This window comes from Heterodontus francisci, chromosome 6 (genome assembly GCF_036365525.1).
Source record: "Heterodontus francisci isolate sHetFra1 chromosome 6, sHetFra1.hap1, whole genome shotgun sequence".
Taxonomy (NCBI): domain Eukaryota; kingdom Metazoa; phylum Chordata; class Chondrichthyes; order Heterodontiformes; family Heterodontidae; genus Heterodontus; species Heterodontus francisci.
This window is the reverse complement of record NC_090376.1, coordinates 84015986-84034545: the sequence shown is the minus strand read 5'-3', so window position 1 is coordinate 84034545 and position 18560 is coordinate 84015986. Positions and strand designations below refer to the sequence as shown.

At 43.1% G+C, this 18560-nt stretch overlaps 1 protein-coding gene across 2 annotated transcripts in view; it reads right to left on the bottom strand.

The window, feature by feature from the left end:
• Window positions 1-18560, bottom strand: part of naalad2 (N-acetylated alpha-linked acidic dipeptidase 2) — a 204216-nt gene that overhangs the window by 59117 nt on the left and 126539 nt on the right. For both annotated transcript variants that reach the window (XM_068033980.1, XM_068033981.1), the window contains 3 exons: window positions 12500-12582; window positions 4410-4473; window positions 2059-2126 (listed from right to left, as the gene is read on the bottom strand). In XM_068033980.1, the coding sequence (XP_067890081.1) occupies window positions 2059-2126; window positions 4410-4473; window positions 12500-12582 (215 nt within the window). The remainder of the gene's footprint in view (window positions 1-2058; window positions 2127-4409; window positions 4474-12499; window positions 12583-18560) is intronic.

Genomic DNA, 18560 nt, shown 5'->3' with positions numbered 1-18560 from the left:
GAAAGAGGTGGCTGTAGAGATAGTGGATGCATTGGTGATCATCTTCCAAAATTCTATAGATTCTGAAGCAGTTCCTGAAGATTCGAAGTTAACAAATGTAGCCCCACTATTTAAGAGAGGGAGAGAGAAAACAGGGAACTACAAACCTTTCAGCCTGACGTCAGTAATAAGGAAAATGCTAGAATCTATGATAAAGGCTGTGATAACTGGAGACTTAGAAAATAATGGTAGGATTGGGCAGAGTCAACATGGATTTATGAAAGGGACATCATGTTTGACAAATCTGTAGAAGTTTTTTGAGGATGTAACTAGCAGAATAGATAAGGGGGAACCAGCAGATGTGGTGTACTTGGATTTTCAGAAGGCTTTCGATAAGGTCCCACACAAGAGGTTAGTAAGCAGAATTAGAGCACATGGGATTGCAGGTATTATATTGGTATGGATTGAAAACTGGTTAACAGACAGAAAACACAGAGTAGGAATAAACGGTTAATTTTCATTTTCAGATTGGCAGGCTGTGACTAGTGGAGTCCTGCAAGGATCAGTGCCTGGGCCCCAGCTATTTACAATCTATAACAATGATATGAATGCAGGGACCGAATGTAATATTTCCAAATTTGCTGATGACACAAAACTAAGTGGGAATGTGTGTTGTGAGGAGGTGCAAAGAAGCTTCTAGGGGATTTAAACAGGCTAAGTAAGGGGGTAAGAACATCACAGATGGAATATGATGTGGAAAAATGTGAAGTTATTCACTTTGATAGGAAAAACAGAAATACAGAGTATTTCTCAAATGGTGAGAGATTGGGACGTGTTGATGTCCAAAGGGACCTGAGTGCCCTTGTTCATAAGTCACTGAAAGCTAACAAGGAGGTGCAGCAAGCAATTAGGAAGTGGCATGTTGGCCTTTATTGCAAGAGAATTTGAGTACAGGACTAAAGATGTCTTTCTGCAATTGTATACAGCCTTTGCGAGACCGCACATGGAGTACTGTGTACAGTTTTGGTCCCCTTAGCTAAGGAAGGACATACTTGCCATTGAAGAGGTGCAACAAAGATTCACCAAACTGATTCCTGGGATGGCGGGACTGTCCTATGAGGAGAGATTGAGGAGACTGGGCCTGTATTCTCTAGATTTTAGAAGAATGAGAGGTGATCTCATTGAAGCATACAAAATTCTTACAGGGCTCGACAGGGTTGTTGCAGGAAGGATGTTTCCCCTGGTTGGGGCTCAAGAACCAGGGGACACAGTCTCAGCATAAGAGGTAGACTATTTAGGATTGAGATGAGAAAGAATTTCTTCACTCAGAGGGCGGTGAATCTTTGAAATTCTCTACCCCAGAGGGCTGTGGAGGCTCTGTCATTATGTTTGAGACAAAGATCAATAGATTTCTAGATATTAATTATATCAAGGGATATGGGCGTAGTGCGGGAAAATGGCACTGAGGTAGAAGATCAGCCATGATCTAAGTGAACGGTGAAGCAGGCACAAGAGGCCAAATGACCTACTCCTGCTCCGATTTCCTATGTTCCTAATATGATCTCTGTTCAGTGCATTCTGGAGATCAGATATTCATTGTGCAAGAAAATACAACAATAATCCCACATACTACTATTCTAAATGCAGTATGCTGAAGCATCAACAAAGTGTGCCACCTACAGATTGTACATCTTAGTAAACCAGTGAGCTATTAATATTACTTCATATTGTGCTCCAACTTCATATTTAACTAACCATACTATGGAACTCCACACAAGATTTTACTCCTCAGAACCTCTTCTTATGGTACAAATTGAGAAACATGTATTGAAATATACATCAGCCATATCTAGTGAAGATAAGGCAGTTGCACCATGTCTGTCCCAGCAACCCTCCCATTTCCCAGTCCGATAAATACTCTACAACTTCTCCATATTCTTAACCTTTCAATAGACTGATGGAAAAAAATTCTCATTTACAATACAGATATTTTTGATATCCATCTTTTCACTTCAATAAATACATCAAACTACACCAGCATGAACCTATGAAACAGTTGTAGTTAAACAGCCTCCTTACCTTTTTGGTTAAAGTATAAACTAACTGGAAGAGCAAAGGGCTACAGTCAACTCTCAATGTGTAGTTACCTGCGGGATCAATAGAGAGAATAAAAAGACATGGAGAGAAATAGCAAAGTTAAATTGACAAAAATTACAAATCGCAGCCCATAATTATTCGTATGGAATAGTTACTTTTCCAGGTTCAACAATCCTTATTACTTAAATATGAACCTGAATTAGGCTGCAATATCAGATAATGAAACAATTCAGATTCATTTGGAGTTAAAGGGATGAAATGTTTCATAGTTCTTAAATGTTTTAAAGGAGCTGTGTGTATCATTTAGGAAATCAGTTAGGAGTTAACTTTTGACCTTTATTTTCACATGATAATTAGAGAAATTATATCGTACTAAATTTCACTACAAGTTCTAAATGTTATAATGGCAAATAGTTGTACGATTACCTGTGTTTCTTAGTTTCACCTTTGTACTCTGATTGTGCTTTTTAGAACTGCTAGTTCGAGAGACACTGGAGTGTAGAACTCCCACTATGTGCCATCATGAAGCCCTGCTCAAGTGTCCTCACGAGTATGAACGCTGGGCCATGGTCAACACTCTTCATAAATTTCCCTTTAATTAGCTTTGTAAAAAAAAGCTCAATAATTAACCTCCAAACTAGATTTCTAAAAGACTAACTACAGATGCTAATTAATTTATTTTGTATATCAGGCTCAGTCAGAGGTAACTATGACTAGGATTGTTGCTGACAGTAAAGAAACATTTTAATGCATTCTCTTAATGCACTCTGTCTGACAAACAAATCATGGATTTCTCTGTAGTCTACTATATGCTCCATGACTTTAGTTTAATAATCAATAGCTAATTCTGTACTCGAATGCTTGTGTACAAGGGACGATATTCCAGAAGACAACAGTCTTTGACACAAAAGAAATGCAATGCGTTAAGTTTCAACACTGATATTCTAAACAGACTTTTGGATTGATAGAAACATGTTGAATTACAGCCATGCCAACTCTTGTGTTCTTATACAGAAATGTGACTCTTGTAGTTCTGTTCTAGCTTGTACAGGATAGTTATCCAAGCCAGATTTCTTTGACAATGTAGAGGAAGATCTTCGATATAGAGCGTGTCATTCTCATCTATCTCACGTCTCCGTATTGCTTCAGTATAAGGATTGTGGATCAAGAGAGAGGTTTTTCTCTGTTACAAAATTTCATGACAAGTTGGATATGGGCTTTGTAAAAAGCCAGTGTTTGTTAAGAACAAATAGATTAAAGCCATCTTCACAATTTCCATTCTTCCAACAAGTGTTTGCTGCAGCATAGTTCAGACACAATTAGCAAGGTAAGACTGAATCCTGACTAGAAACTGAAACCGAGAATCAAGGTGGTTGATACATGTCACATTTTTCTCAGCGCTTAGGATGATACATTGTTGGATCAATTTCTGTCTGTATTTTCTGCCTTTGACAATTTCTGCTCCCCATCTTTTAATCATCAGCAATGAGAATGATGTCGTTTGTGGTACATCAAGAAACAGAATTGGGCTATGCATGCTTCTTGATTTCCCCCACTACAGGTTCTGACAAGATTGCAAACGTCTATTCATCATGACCCTCTGAGGAAATTGTATTCCGCTCATTGGATATTTCACAAGAGACCAGGCTCTAAATGAGGCTGGCATAACATACCCTATCAAAGGGTCTAGAAATGTTAGGGCTACTGCTTTGACTTTACCCTCGTAACAACAGAATACTGTAATTGATTCCTTTACTATTGAACAGGGAATATCATAAATTAATTATGCTCCAAAGCAAAATTGCTGACCAGATACATGTTGTAATTGAGATGTTGCAACAACTTCTTATTTATGATCACATTTGACACAACTGAGCACAATGATACAGTTCTTCAGTTACTGAGGACTGACATGTACATAGACATGGCATTTTGTGCTTTCCAATTGGGTGGGACAACACTGGTTGCCAGTGATGAAAATTAACATAGATGAAATAAGCAGCAGCTAATTGCTCAGATGTGGCTTTGGAAAAGCAGTCAAGATTTTGAAGGTTATGTTCATTTTTCTTGTGTGGATTTCTAAGCTTAAGAGGGCTCCTGCATGATGATCAAACAGTTGGTTCATGAAATAGGATTTCAGACACCATTATCAGCAAGCTATCAGTAGCAGTCTAGCATGTGACGAATACAGATTGTAGATATTGCATACACAAAAGGAAGTGTGGCAGGCACATTTTAAAAACTGGTCATCATTTCAAGGCCAAAAAAGATGACAGAGTAAGAAATCTGATAAAAAGTTAACCAAATTCCCCAACGTCAATTGTTTTATTTACCTTCTATGGCTGAATCTGCATTGATATATGCCACTCCCCGTTCCTGAAGTAGTTTGGCATTGTCCTTAATGTAAAAATATCAAAACATTATTGAAACCAGCAGTAATTCATAGAATTTTTGAACTGACATACCTCAATCAATGGCAAGTTTAAAGTTAGTGCTTTAAATTACAAACAACTACACCTCAAAAGTACTTAATTGGTTGTAATGCATTTGGGGGTCGTGAAAGGTGCTCCATAACTTTACTTGAATAAATTTAGAACAAATCAAGAAGCAACTGTTAATATGGGCCATTTTCTATTTTCTTCTTAAAAGGAAATGAAAACTTTCCAGTTATAGCCAAGTAGGCAGTCTCAGTGCAACCCAGTTAAGCTCAAACATGCTCTCTTTTTGGAAACTATTTGCTCTGTCAGTCGGAACATAGCAATACATTCCAGCATTTAACCAGGGTTTCTTTACAAAATTTCATTGAACGATTTTCCCATTTTATTGCAAAGTGGGGAGGGGGTGCAATTTCCAGAATCTGTTTGGAGGCAATTAGCAAATTTGTATGTTTCATTCTATGCTGCAGCTCTTTTTAAGGCCCATGTTCTTCAACTTTAAGCTGACTTTCACTGTTACTACAGTTTTTCTACAGTATTTAGCACATCTTCATTACCTAATCAGCTCTGGAGCTTGACCATATATGTTGCCATATGCCATATCAAACAAACTTTTGTATCTCAAAGTATTGTGAGATGTCAACAGTTAAAACACAATGTGCCAAGTTCCATTGAAACACTATGGCCACAAAATTTGGCTCTGTAGCCCTGCTGGTACTGGCACTACAGAAGCCCGGAAGTGCAAGAATGTCGGCCGGACTGCTTCTGGCCACTGATGGCGCAGCACGCCCTGACTGGAAGAGCGCAAGCGTGGGCGTACCTACATGCATCTGAAATTTCATGCCAGTGCTGCAATGGAAACTGAGACTATAGCCACCAGACACAGCATCATGGCTGGGTCTGCAATTGCTGTCATGGAATTGGCCACTAGAGGCCTGTTACCCAACCCAAACACGACGGGACCTGACAACATGTGTCGGGTTCGGGTCGGGTTGGGCCCATCTTCAGGTTCCGGCTTTCGGGCTTGGGTCGGGTCCGGCCGGGCAGGACACACAGGTCAATGCTGTGCCGTTAAGTATTAAAAATAAAAAACTTATATGAGCTGGGAGTCCGGGACGAAACTGAGTCTGTGCAGTGAGCGAGTGACGTCACTATAACGTCAACATGCAGCTTCGTGGAGGTTCCATGTTGGGAAGTAAGTAAACGGATGGCCGGGTCGGGCTCAGGTTGGGTCAAGTCGGGGCAGGCTCGGGTCGGGTCGGGCTTGGGGCAAAAGTGGAGGGACTTGGGCCGGGTCAGGCTTGGGTCCATGGTGGTTTGGTCGGGCTCGAGTCGGGTTCATTTTCCTGACCTAAAGTAGGCCTCTATTGGCCATTTCCATACTGGAAAGAATGGGCTCCAAGTTCTGCGCTGTGCCAACTTGGAGCTTGACTACTCCATGCTCCTAGACAGTGGCAACAGGCGCTTTGGCAGACTTGGCAATACACCAAGCATTTTTATGTGTATGTCCATCAATGTTCTCCTGTAGGCTGCCCCATCAAAGTCCTTATCTGAGTACTCTGCAGCAGAACGTATTTCCGACCTCACCTTCTGGTGAGCTGGCATGCCCACTATCATTTCCCCCTGCCCTGACTGCAATTCACTTGTGCCCGGTGACTCACCACGTGCCAATGTTGGTATTATACTACCCTCCAATGTATCAAAGTGCTGGTGGCAGCGAGTGTCAGATCAAGTGATGGTGCTTCTTCATCAGACGTCTGCAGTACTTTGTGCCCTTCAGAGTGAGGCTGCACTGGCTGTCTAGTAGGCACATCTTGGGTATCTGAAAGTAAAAATGCAGAATAGGAGGGTTGGAGAGAGGGATGGGGGAGGGATGGAAAGCAAGAGGTCCATGGTCATGCCATCTGCAGATTACACTTCATGCCAGAAATCAGGATAAGTGTAAAGTTGGATTTGAGAAGGGGCACAAAGTAGGAATGTACTGTTATCCCGAATGTTCTCGGCGACACATGATACAATGGCCTTAGAGACTGCTGGGCCTTTAATGTGCAGCACTGTCTCTTCCAAAGGGCTCAGGAGATGGAGACCTGCCTGTCCTGTCCTTTTCTGGTTCTCTGCTGCTGCTGGGTTATGTAAAAGCTGCAACAAAGAAGGAAGAATACCTGTGATTGTGTTGCAATGTGTTTGGGTGATGTACCTGAATAGCTGAAGGTATGTGGAAGCTGAGAGTGGTGGGTGTGAGGCTGGCAGCATTGATAAGTGTGTGAAGATGAGGTGCAACATCTGAATGTTTGACATAAACAAAGAACAAAGAGAACAAAGAACAGTACAGCACAGGAATAGGCCATTTGGCCCTCCAAGTCTGCACCGATCTTGATGCCTGCCTAAACTAAAACCTTCTGCACTTCCGGGACCGTATCCCTCTATTCCCATCCTATTCATGTATTTGTCAAGATGCCTCTTAAACGTAGCTATCGTACCTGCTTCCACCACCTCCCCCGGCAGCAAGTTCCAGGCACTCACCACCCTCTGTGGAAAGAACTTGCCTCTCACATCCCCTCTAAACTTTGCCCCTCGCACCTTAAACCTATGTCCCCTAGTAACTGACTCTTCCACCCTGGGAAAAAGCTTCTGACTATCCACTCTGTCCATACCGCTCATAACTTTGTAAACCTCTATCATGTCGCCCCTCCACCTCTGTCGTTCCAGTGAAAACAATCCGAGTTAATCCAACCTCTCCTCATAGCTAATGCCCTCCAGACCAGGCAACATCCTGGTAAACCTCTTCTGTACCCTCTCCAAAGCCTCCACGTCCTTCTGGTAGCGTGGCGACCAGAACTGCAAGCAATATTCTAAGTGTGGCCTAACTAAAGTTCTGTACAGCTGCAGCATGACTTGCCAATTTTTATACTCTATGCCCCGACCGATGAAGGCAAGCATGCCGTATGCCTTCTTGATTACCTTATCCACCTGCGTTGCCAGTTTCAGTGATCTGTGGACCTGTACGCCCAGATCTCCCTGCCTGTCAATACTCCTAAGGGTTCTGCCATTTACTGTATACTTCCCACCTGCATTAGACCTTCCAAAATGCATTACCTCACATTTGTCCGGATTAAACTCCATCTGCCATTTCTCCGCCCGAGTCTCCAACCGATCTATATCCTGCTGTGTCCTCTGACAATCCTCATCATTATCCGCAACGCCACCAACCCTTGTGTCGTCCGCAAACTTACCTATCAGACCAGATACATTTTCCTCCAAATCATTTATCTATACTACAAAGAGCAAAGGTCCCAGCACTGATCCCTGCGTAACACCACTAGTCACATCCCTCCATTCAGAAAAGCACCCTTCCACTGCTACCCCCTGTCTTCTATGACTGAGCTAGTTCTGCAGCCATCTTGCCAGCTCACCTCTGATCCCGTGTGACTTCATCTTTTGTACCAGTCTGCCATGAGGGACCCTGTCAAAGGCTTTACTGAAGTCTATATAGATAACATCCACTGCCCTTCGTTCATCAATCATCTTTGTCACTTCCTCAAAAAACCCAAATCAAATTAGTGAGACACGACCTCCCCTTCACAAAACCATGCTGTCTCTCGCTAATAAGTTCGTTTGTTTCCAAATGGGAGTAAATCCTGTCCCGAAGAATCCTCTCTAATAATTTCCCTACCACTGACGTAAGGCTCACCGGCCTATAATTTCCTGGATTATCCTTGCTACCCTTCTTAAACAAAGGAACAACATTGGATATTCTCCAGTCCTCTGGGACCTCACCTGTAGTCAATGAGGATGCAAAGATTTCTGTCCAGGCCCCAGCAATTTCTTCCATTGCCTCCCTCAGTATTCTGGGGTAGATCCCATTAGGCCCTGGGGACTTATCTACCTTAATGCTTTGCAAGACACCCAACACCTCCTCCCTTTTGATAATGAGATGACTGAGACTATCTACACTCCGTTCCGTAGGCTCATCATCCACCAAGTCCTTCTCTTTGATGAATACTGATTTAGTACGCATTTTGCACCTCGCCCATTTCCTCTGGCTCCACACATAGATTCCCTTCTCTGTCCTGGAGTGGGCCAACCCTTTCCCTAGTTATCCTATTGCTCGTTATATATGTATAAAAAGCCTTGGGATTTTCCTTAATCCTGTTTGCCAATGACTTTTCATGACCCCTTTAAGCCCTCCTGACTCCTTGCTTAAGTTCCTTCCTACTGTCTTTATATTCCTCAAGTGCTTCGTCTGTTCCTAGCCTTCCAGCCCTTACGAATGCTTCCTATTTCTTTTTGACTAGGCTCACAATATCCCCCGTTATCCAAGGTTCCCGAAACTTGCCAAACTTATCCTTCTTCCTCACAGGAACGTGCTGGTCCTGGATTCTAATCAACTGACATTTGAAAGACTCCCACATGTCAGATGTTGATTTACCCTTAAACAGCCGCCTGCAATCTAAATTCTTCAGTTCCTGCATAATATTGTGATAATTAGCCTTCCCCCAACTTAGCACCTTCACCCGAGGACTACTCTTATCCTTATCCACAAGTACCTTAAAACTTATGGAATTATGGTCACTGTTCCCGAAATGCTCCCCAACTGAAACTTCGACCACCTGGCCAGGCTCATTCCCCAATACCAGGTCCAGTATGGCCCCATCCCTAGTTGGACTATTTACATATTGTTTCAAGAAGCCCTCCTGGATGCTCCTTACAAATTCTGCCCCATCCAAGCCCCGAGCACTAAGTGAGTCCCAGTCAATATTGGGGAAGTTAAAATCACCCACCACTACAACCCTGTTACCTTTACATCTTTCCAAAATCTGTCTACCAATCTGCTCCTCTACCTCCCGCTGGCTGTTGGAAGGCCTGTAGAAAACCCCCAACATCATGACTACACCCTTCCTATTCCTGAGCTCCACCCATATTGCCTCGCTGCACGAACCCTCTGAGGTGTCTTCCCGCAGTACAGCTGTGATATTCTCCTTAACAAGTAATGCAAAGTACCCCTTTTACATCCCCCTCTATCCCACCTGAAGCTTCTAAATCCTGGAACATTTAGCTGCCAATCCTGTCCTTCCTTCAACCAAGTCTCTGTAATAGCAACAACATCATAGTTCCAAGTACTAATCCAAGCTCTAAGTTCATCTGCCTTACCTGTTATACTTCTCGCATTGAAACAAATGCACTTCAGACCACCAGTTCCGCTGTGCTCCGCAACATCTCCCTGCCTGCTCTTCCTCTTAGTCTTACTGGCATTATTTACTAGTTCCCCCTCATTTATTTCACTTGCTGTCCTACTGCTCTGGTTCCCACCCCCCCGCCACACTAGTTTAAACCCTCCCGAGTGACGTAGCAAACCTCGCAGCCAGGATATTTGTGCCCCTCCAGTTTAGATGCAACCCGTCCTTCTTGTACAGGTCCCATCTGTCCCTGAAGAGATCCCAATGGTCCAGATATCTGAAACCCTCCCTTCTACACCAGCTGTTCAGCCACGTGTTTAGCTGCACTATCTTCCTATTTCTAGCCTCACTGGCACGTGGCACAGGGAGTAATCCAGAGATGACAACCCTAGAGGTCCTGTCTTTTAACTTTCTACCTAACTCCCTAAACTCCCCCTGCAGGACCTCGTCACTCTTCCTGCCTATGTCATTGGTACCAATGTGTACCACAACCTCTGGCTGTTCACCCTCCCCCTTTAGAATGCCCCCTGTCCGTTCAGAGACATCCTTGACCCTGGCACCAGGGAGGCAACATACCATCCTGGAGTCTCTTTCACGTCCAATGAAGCGCCTATCTGTGCCCCTGACTATAGAGTCCCCTATAACTATTGCTCTTCTGCGCTTTGTCCCTCACTGCTGAACAACAGTGCCAGCCGTGGTGCCACTGCTCTGGCTGCTGCTGTTTTCCCCCGATAGGCCATCCCCCCCAACAGTATCCAAAACGGTATACTTGTTGGAGAGGGGGATAGCCACAGGAGATTCCTGCACTGACTGCCTGCCCCTTCTAGTGGTCACCCATCTATCTGCCTACACCTTGGGTGTACCCACTTCTCTAAAACTCCTGTCTATGACGCTCTCTGCCACCTGCATGCTCCGAAGTGCATCCAGTTGCCGCTCCAACTGATCCATGCGGTCTGTGAGGAGCTGCAACTGGGTACACTTCCTGCAGATGTAGTCGCCTGGAATGCTGGAAGTGTCACGGACCTCCCACATCTCACAGGTGAAGCACTTCACCCCTCTAACTGACATTTCTAGCACTAATTAATAAATTAATTTAAAATAAATACTTATTAAATCCTTACTAAATTGTTATAATTAACTATATGGTCCCTAGTGCTGGGTTCCTACTATAAATATTAAATGCTAACTAAATACAGTAATCTCCTCCCTCTGGTTTATTTACTCTACTTATTAATTAGTTAATTAGGGTTTTAATCAATTTTCTTCAATGTTTTATTTTCAAATTCAGTCAAAAAAATTCCCTACCAGCCAATCAGGTCACAGCTTTCCTGTGACGTCACTTTCAGCTTTTTTACCAGAGGTAAGTTTTTTATACTTACCAGTCTGGAACTCCATGAGTCCTATTGCTGATGGGTGAGTGACGGTGGTGTGATGTATTGAGCAGTGCGAGAGGTTGGTGGTGTGGTGGGTAGGAGATGGCGTTGGAAGATGTATTCACTGACCTTGACCGTATGTGTGAGGTCATTGAATATTTTCCAGCACTGCAGCCACATCCTCAGCACCAGACACCCGGAATTCACCTCTGTGAGCTCCGACTCCCATTCCTTTCAGAGGGTAAGCCTTGAGGAGTTCCTGGCCCCCCTGTGGAAATATCACCCCGCTCCTCCTTTCAACCTCCATCGCTAAGGCCTCCACTGTCACTTCCAAGAACCTGGAAGCCCTCTGGCCCATTGCTCCGTTATTCCATTATCAGACTTCTTCCTTCCATCAAAGTCTTGCTGAGACTGTTCCAGAAAGTGCTGTAGCCTGATACACCTCCCCTTTAAGAGGGGCTGGCTGCCTTTAAGAGGTGCAGGCTAGCTGTATGTTGTGCTAACCACGTAAGCTGCTGAACCCCCTGATGAGCATGCAGCCAATCAGCAGCACGTTTTGTGCTGGGGTGAATGTTCCAATCATGTTGATGGGCAGGCAGCATAAAGTTTGCAAGCTGCCTGCTCAATGGGATCAGGGGTGAGTTAATCATGCATTGAGATCCCTGTGCCCAAAAACAGGGCTCATCAAATTTTCCCCCTATTTGTTTTAACATACCAATGCAACCACTTATTTTGTCTCGCTCAAGTATTATATAAAAGATGGATTTTTATTAGCATATATTCAGATGTGTGTCTCTATTTATTAAATAGATATACTGATATAAAAAAGTACAGGCTAGAGTAGCACAATATATTTATAACCATGTTAATTTGATTTCAAATCTAGCTACAGAAGATTAAAGTGCCTTTCTATTCATGTTTCAATAATCACAAAATAACTTCAAATCCAACACTAATCTAGCTGTGCTGAAATGAAATGCTACAAACTAAATAATTAGCAAAGCAAGGTGGAATTCCAGTATAAGTTGGGGTTTTAAGAGCATTGTGCATATTAAGAACATAAGAACTAGGAGCAGGAGTAGACAATTCAGCCCCTCGAGCCTGCTCCGCCTTGCAATATGATCATGGCTGATCTCATCTTGGCCTCAACCCCACTTTCCTGCCCGTTCTCCATAACCCTTCAACCCATTACTAATTAAAAATCTGTCTATCTCCTCCTTAAATTTACTCAATGTTCCTGCATCCACCGCACTCTGGGTTGAATTCCACAGACGCACGAACATTTGAGAATCGTAATTTCTCATCTCTGTTGTAAATCTGCTACCCCTTATCCTACAACTATGACCTCTTCTATATTACATAGAACTACCTTTCCATTACATAGATGATCACACATACAGTGTGCATGCTCCTTGAACTCAAATTTCAAACAACTTACCTCTGCCCACTCTGTGGAGCCCAACAAACCAAATTCTTCTGCATCCCAGCTGGCAAATAATATTGTTCTTCTGGGCCTCCAACCTACATAGAATCAAATAGTAGCAACAAAAATAGTTTGCCTTTAAAGGGTAACTCTCACCTAGCAGCACCAGTAATAGTAAATTGGTGTTGGGATTGAGCCAAGAAGGTATGGAGTACTAGCATGCTGTATGACACCACCATCTAAATTTCATTTCCCATTAAGGAAAAAGATGGAGGAGTGAAATGCAGATGGAAGTTGCTTTTCTTCTTACTATGGAGGGATATTTAAACAATTCTGCTTTACTGCTTTTAAAAGCAAAATATATTTACCACTGCCCATTAAAAGTCAGGAATCCACATGTTGAGATACACTTTACTAAAATAAATGATAACATTCAGAAAAGATAGAGAAGGAAGAAAGGGGGGTGGGGTGGCAGTCCTGATTAGGGAAGACAGTCCTGGTAAAGGAGGATGTCCTTGAAGGGGCAAGGACAGAATCCATTTGGTTAGAGTTGAGGAGCAAAAAGTGTATGATCATGCTACTAGAGATATTCTATAGGCCTCCAAATAGTGAGAGAGAGAGATAGAGGAGCAAATCTGCAGGGATATCAGAGAAGTGCAAGAACTACAGAGTGATGATATTGGGGGACTTATTTACCCAAATATCAACTGGGGTAATTTTAGTGTAAAGGGTAAGGAGGGGGGAGGAATTTCTGAAATATGTTCAGGAGAACTTCCTTGATCAGTATTTTCTCAGCCCTACTAGAAAAGAGGCATTGCTGGATCTGGTGCTGAGAAATGAGGTGGGCCAAGTGGACCAGGTGTCTATGGGGGAGCACTTGGATAAGAGTGATCATTGTATCATAAGGTTTAGACTAGTAATACAGAAAAGTAAGGAACAAAATAAGGTAGAATGTCTAGATTGGAACAGGACTAATTTCAATGTGATGAGAAGGGATCTAGCCAGGATAGAATGTAACCAAAGACTAACAGGAAGAGCTGTATCGGAATAATTGGTTATCTTTAAGGAAGAGATGCTTCAGGTACAGGCTAGGAACATTCCAACAAGGGTCAAAGGTAGGGGCACCAAGAACAGGGCTCCTTGGATGACGAGGGCGATAGAGATTAAACTAAAAAAGAGGGTGTATGATGCATGTCAAGAAAACCCAATACGTCAAATGTAGAATTTTTAATTAATCAGTGGAAAACTTACATTAAATGTTTAATGGAAAAATGCCTCTGCAGTTAACTTTTTCAAAAACTGGCAGCCAGGATGGTCACCACAATTTGCATCTGAAACACCTTTTCATATTCAAAAGAACGACCCAGAGCCAGAGTTTTGAGCAACATGGACCCAGGACAATGGCTTGCTCTAAGTGCTTGAATGACCTAAAATTGCTTCATTAGCATGGCAGTCAAGGCAATCCAAACTTCTTCACTTTGAAAGAGCAAACCCACTTCAAGTGTAAATTGGCATCCTGGGGCTGGTGGAGCCAATTCATAACCTTGAATTTCATTAGAAGGTTCCAAAAAACCTGAAGCAGCCATATGACTGTCTATCCATCTCGGGGGAAGCTGTTCTTCTTTCTTTGAAAAAAGAGACAAGCAGTAACTGAGGCTGTAGCAGCATAGAAGGCTGTGCACCTCTCTTTCTTTCTTTCTCTTTCCCCAGAAAACATCAAGTTTGAAAACTGTCTGCAACTATGGACCCTCCAAGCCTACAGACTGCTACAGCCAGAGACCAGGGGAAGAGAGTCACCTACCAGGCTGCCTTCAAGAAAACCCTGAGCAAAGCAGGCCAGCCACACAGTGCACTTTGACCAACCAAGGACTTCAAGAATACAACTTCATCCGGAAGACCACTGAATCATCCAACCCCACCAACGTTGTATTGAACGTTTATTTATTCTGGACTTTAATCCAACCAAAAAACCTACTTTCCACTTTGTAATCTATTTGTATGCATGTGATCCTTGTGTGTGTGAGTGAGTAAGTGAATGTGTAGTGTATTTTTAAAATTATTTTTAAATTGGGTTTAGATTGATACGTATAATAAACTTACCTCTTTCTTGTTTAAATTCAAGAAATTCTCAAGAGAACGGATTGGTTCTTTCACAATCACAGTAAAGGTAAAAAGTAAAACACTCAGAGTTGGAAAGCACAACCACTGTTTAAAAGGAATAAACCTTGTTGCGGTCAAATAAGAGGAAGGGGCAAGAGGGGCGACTGTGACCCACTCCTCACTTGGCCGTAACATGCATATCAGGTGAATTTATCAGGCTGGATTTTAAATGCGATCGGCGGCGATCTTCAGAAATGGGGGTTGCAGGGCCTCCACGATATTCAGTGCGTCGGATCATGTAAATGGCCGGGGCAGACTAGCCACCCCAGTGATGTGGAAGGGTGGGCGGTCCGTCCCCGGCAATAGCCTCAACAGCCTTTGTGCAGGCACTGATGCCATTTTTAAAGGGCTTCAAGCCCTATCATTACATTTAAATGTTTGAAGGGATGTGGGTTAAAAAATTAAATGAATTGATCTAGCCCTCTCCCCCACCCAAAATACTGACATTGTGCACCTGACCTTCCCGACCCCCATGAAGTTCACAATCTTTAATCTTTAACCCTTCTCTAACCCTTCCCACCATCCCCTACACCAATGAAATCATTGCTCTGCCCGCACCCCCACCGCACTGAAAAAATTTCCTGCCCCCCACCCCCACCAGTGTCCCACCTCGGATTCCCAGACGGGTATTCGCAGGCGCGGGAGTGCTGGCCACCAGGACCAATATCGGAGCAGGGCAGACAGCGTGAGCAGGTAAGTAATTAATTCTTTTATTTTAATACATTAAAATATTTAAATTTTGGTCCTGTCGCCCATGGCGGGCCTCTGCCAGAGACATCTTCCAGCCCCAGCCCCTCCCCCATGACCTCCGACGCGGCCCATCAAGTGTGAACCAGGCCATATACAATAAGTTGAGAGGAGAGGTGAAGAGGAAAATAAGACTGGAAAAGAGAGAATATGAGAATAGACGAGTAGTCAACATAAAAGGGAACCCAAAGATCTTCTACTGGCATATAAATAGTAAGCAAGTATTATTCGGGACAAAGAGGGTAATATATGCTTACAGGCGCAGGACAAGGCTAATATACTTAATGAGTACTTTGTATCAGTGTTCTGTAAGGAAATGGAAGCTGGCAAAATATCAGTAAACGCAGAGAGAGTAGAGGCAATGGATAGGGTAAAAATTGAGAGGGGAGAGATACTAAAAAGGCTGGCTATGCTTAGGGTGTATAAGTCACCGAGTCTGGATGGCTTGCATCCCAGTTTGATAAAGGAAGTGGGAATGGAGATAGTGGATGGGATTGCCATAATCTTCCATTTTTCCTTGGATACGTTGGATGTGTTAGAGGATTGGAGAGTGGCAAATGTGACACCCTTATTCATGAGTGTACAGTCAGTCCTAGCAACTATAGGCAAGTTAGTTTAACATCAATGATGGGTAAGGTTTTAGAAACAATAATCAGGGAAAATATCAACAGATGCTTCGAGAGTTTTGAGTTAATTGAGGATAGCCAGCATGGATTTGCAAAAGGTTGACTAAAGGGCGGCACAGTGGCGCAGTGGTTAGCACCGCAGCCTCACAGCTCCAGGGACCCGGGTTCGATTCCGGGCACTGCCTGTGTGGAGTTTGCAAGTTCTCCCTGTGTCTGCGTGGGTTTTCTCCGGGTGCTCCGGTTTCCTCCCACAAGCCAAAAGACTTGCAGGTTGATAGGTAAATTGGCCATTATAAATTGTCACTAGTATAGGTAGGTGGTAGGGAAATATAGGGACAGGTGGGGATGTTTGGTAGGAATATGGGATTAGTGTAGGATTAGTATAAATGGGTGGTTGATGTTCGGCACAGACTCGGTGGGCCGAAGGGCCTGTTTCAGTGCTGTATCTCTAATCTAAATCTAATGCTTGACTAATCTAATAGAATTTTTTGATGAAGTAACAGTGAAGGTTGATGAAGGGAATGTGGTGCATGTTGTTTATATGGATTTTAAGATTTTAAGGTACCACGTAAAAAGCTGGTTAACAAATTTGAGGCTCATGGAATAGGAAGGTCAGTGTCCAATTGGATTAAAAAATTGGCTTAAGGACAGAAAATAGCGAGTCACAGTAAATGGTTGCTTTTCAGACTGGAGGGTGGTAGACAGTGGTGTTCCCCAAGGGTCAGTGTTGGGACCACTGCTTTTTTTGCTATATATAAATGACATGGATCTTGGAATACGAACATATGAACAAACAAATTAGGAGCAGGAGTAGGTCACTCGGCCCCTCAAGCCTGCTCCGCCATTCAACAATGTCATGGCTGATCTGATTGTAAGCTCAACTCCACATTCCCACCTCAAAAAAAACCTTAAAAAATAGAAGTACTTTTGTTACATTATGATCACAGCAAGTAAGTAATCAAAGACCTAATAAATTGGCCAGTATATCCACTATAAGAAAGAATTAAACCTGTTGTGGTCAAACAAAGAGAGGGAAAAGAAGGAAGCCCTTCAATCCCTCCTCACTTGACTCTCAAAATTCTAAAATATCCCCTTAAATATCTGCCACTGCATCTCTATTGACCTATCCCTTAACCTAATTTGCCAGTTCACTTTAGCTAGCTCTGTTTTCATGCCCTCATAATTGTCCTTATTTAAGTTCCTCTCCCTCAAACTGGTTCCAGGGATGGAGGATTTTAGTTACAAGGTGAGGTTGGAAAAGTTGTGCTTGTTCTCCTTAACAAAGGAGACTGAGCGGATATTTACTAGAAGTTTTCAAGCTTATGACAGGTTTATATAAGTTCGACAAGGAAAATATGTTTCCGTTAACAAATGGTACAAGGACTAGGGGATACAGATTGAAAGTTTTGGGCAAGAGTTGGAGGGGGAATATGAGGAAGAAATTTTTTACGCAGTGTGTGGCAATGACCTGGAACTTGCTGCCCACAGGGGTGGTAAAAGCAGAGACAATCAGTGACTTGAAGAGAAAACTGGATGGCCACCTCAGAGAAATAGATTTGCAGGGTTACAGGAATCGAGCCTGGAAGAGGGACTGACTGCATAACTCTGTAGAGAGCCGGCATGGACTCGATGGGCTGAATGGCCTCCTTCTGTGCCATTAAGGACTCTAAATATTCTGGATCACTGCTGATACCTGCTCCACAAATAGTGGAGCAAGTCTATTATAATTGCCCATGGGATCAGCTGAATTGGCTGTAATTTATAGTTGTATGTCATGATAAAAATGAAGCAGTTTTGTGTATGGTTTAGCAGGGTAATAGCTTCTTGAATTGTTAAAATAATTTCAAAATAAGGGGGAAGCCATTTAGGACCGAAATGAGGAGAAATCTCTTTACTCACATGGTGGTGAATCTTTGGAATTGTCTACCCCAGAGGGCTGTGGAAGCTTAGTCATTGAGTGTGTTTAAAGCAGAGATTGACAGATTTCTAAATACCAATGACATAAAGGGATATGGGGATAGTGTGGGAAAAAGGGTTTGAAATGGATGATCAGCCATGATCGCATTGAATGGCGGAGCAGGCTCGATGGGCTGAATGGCCTACTCCTGCTCCTATGTTCCCATTTTTTTTTCCTGTTATGGTACATGGGTTTACAGCCCTCTCCATTCACAGAAATATGACCCAGTTTATTTTGATATAAACACTACTGATATTTGACATCTTGTCTCACCTAGGCATCCAAGGGAGCAACCAAGCCATTCAATTCAAACACAAACATCCTGTGGGATTTTTTCAAATGTGTGTTTAATTGGCAGCATTTTTTGACTTTAACTAGTATCTGAATTTGTTTAGTCCCAGTTGCTTTCTGGAAAGTATTTTTAGCCTGCCTACTTCAAACGTATATTGACCCCGATCACCATTTTAGAACACAACGACGTCGAGGGCTAAATTTTGTGAGTTGGTCGCGGGTCCCGACATCGGACGCAGAAATGGGTGCCATCACCTCATGTGAGGTGTGCCGCTGGCTGACCGTGATCACATGG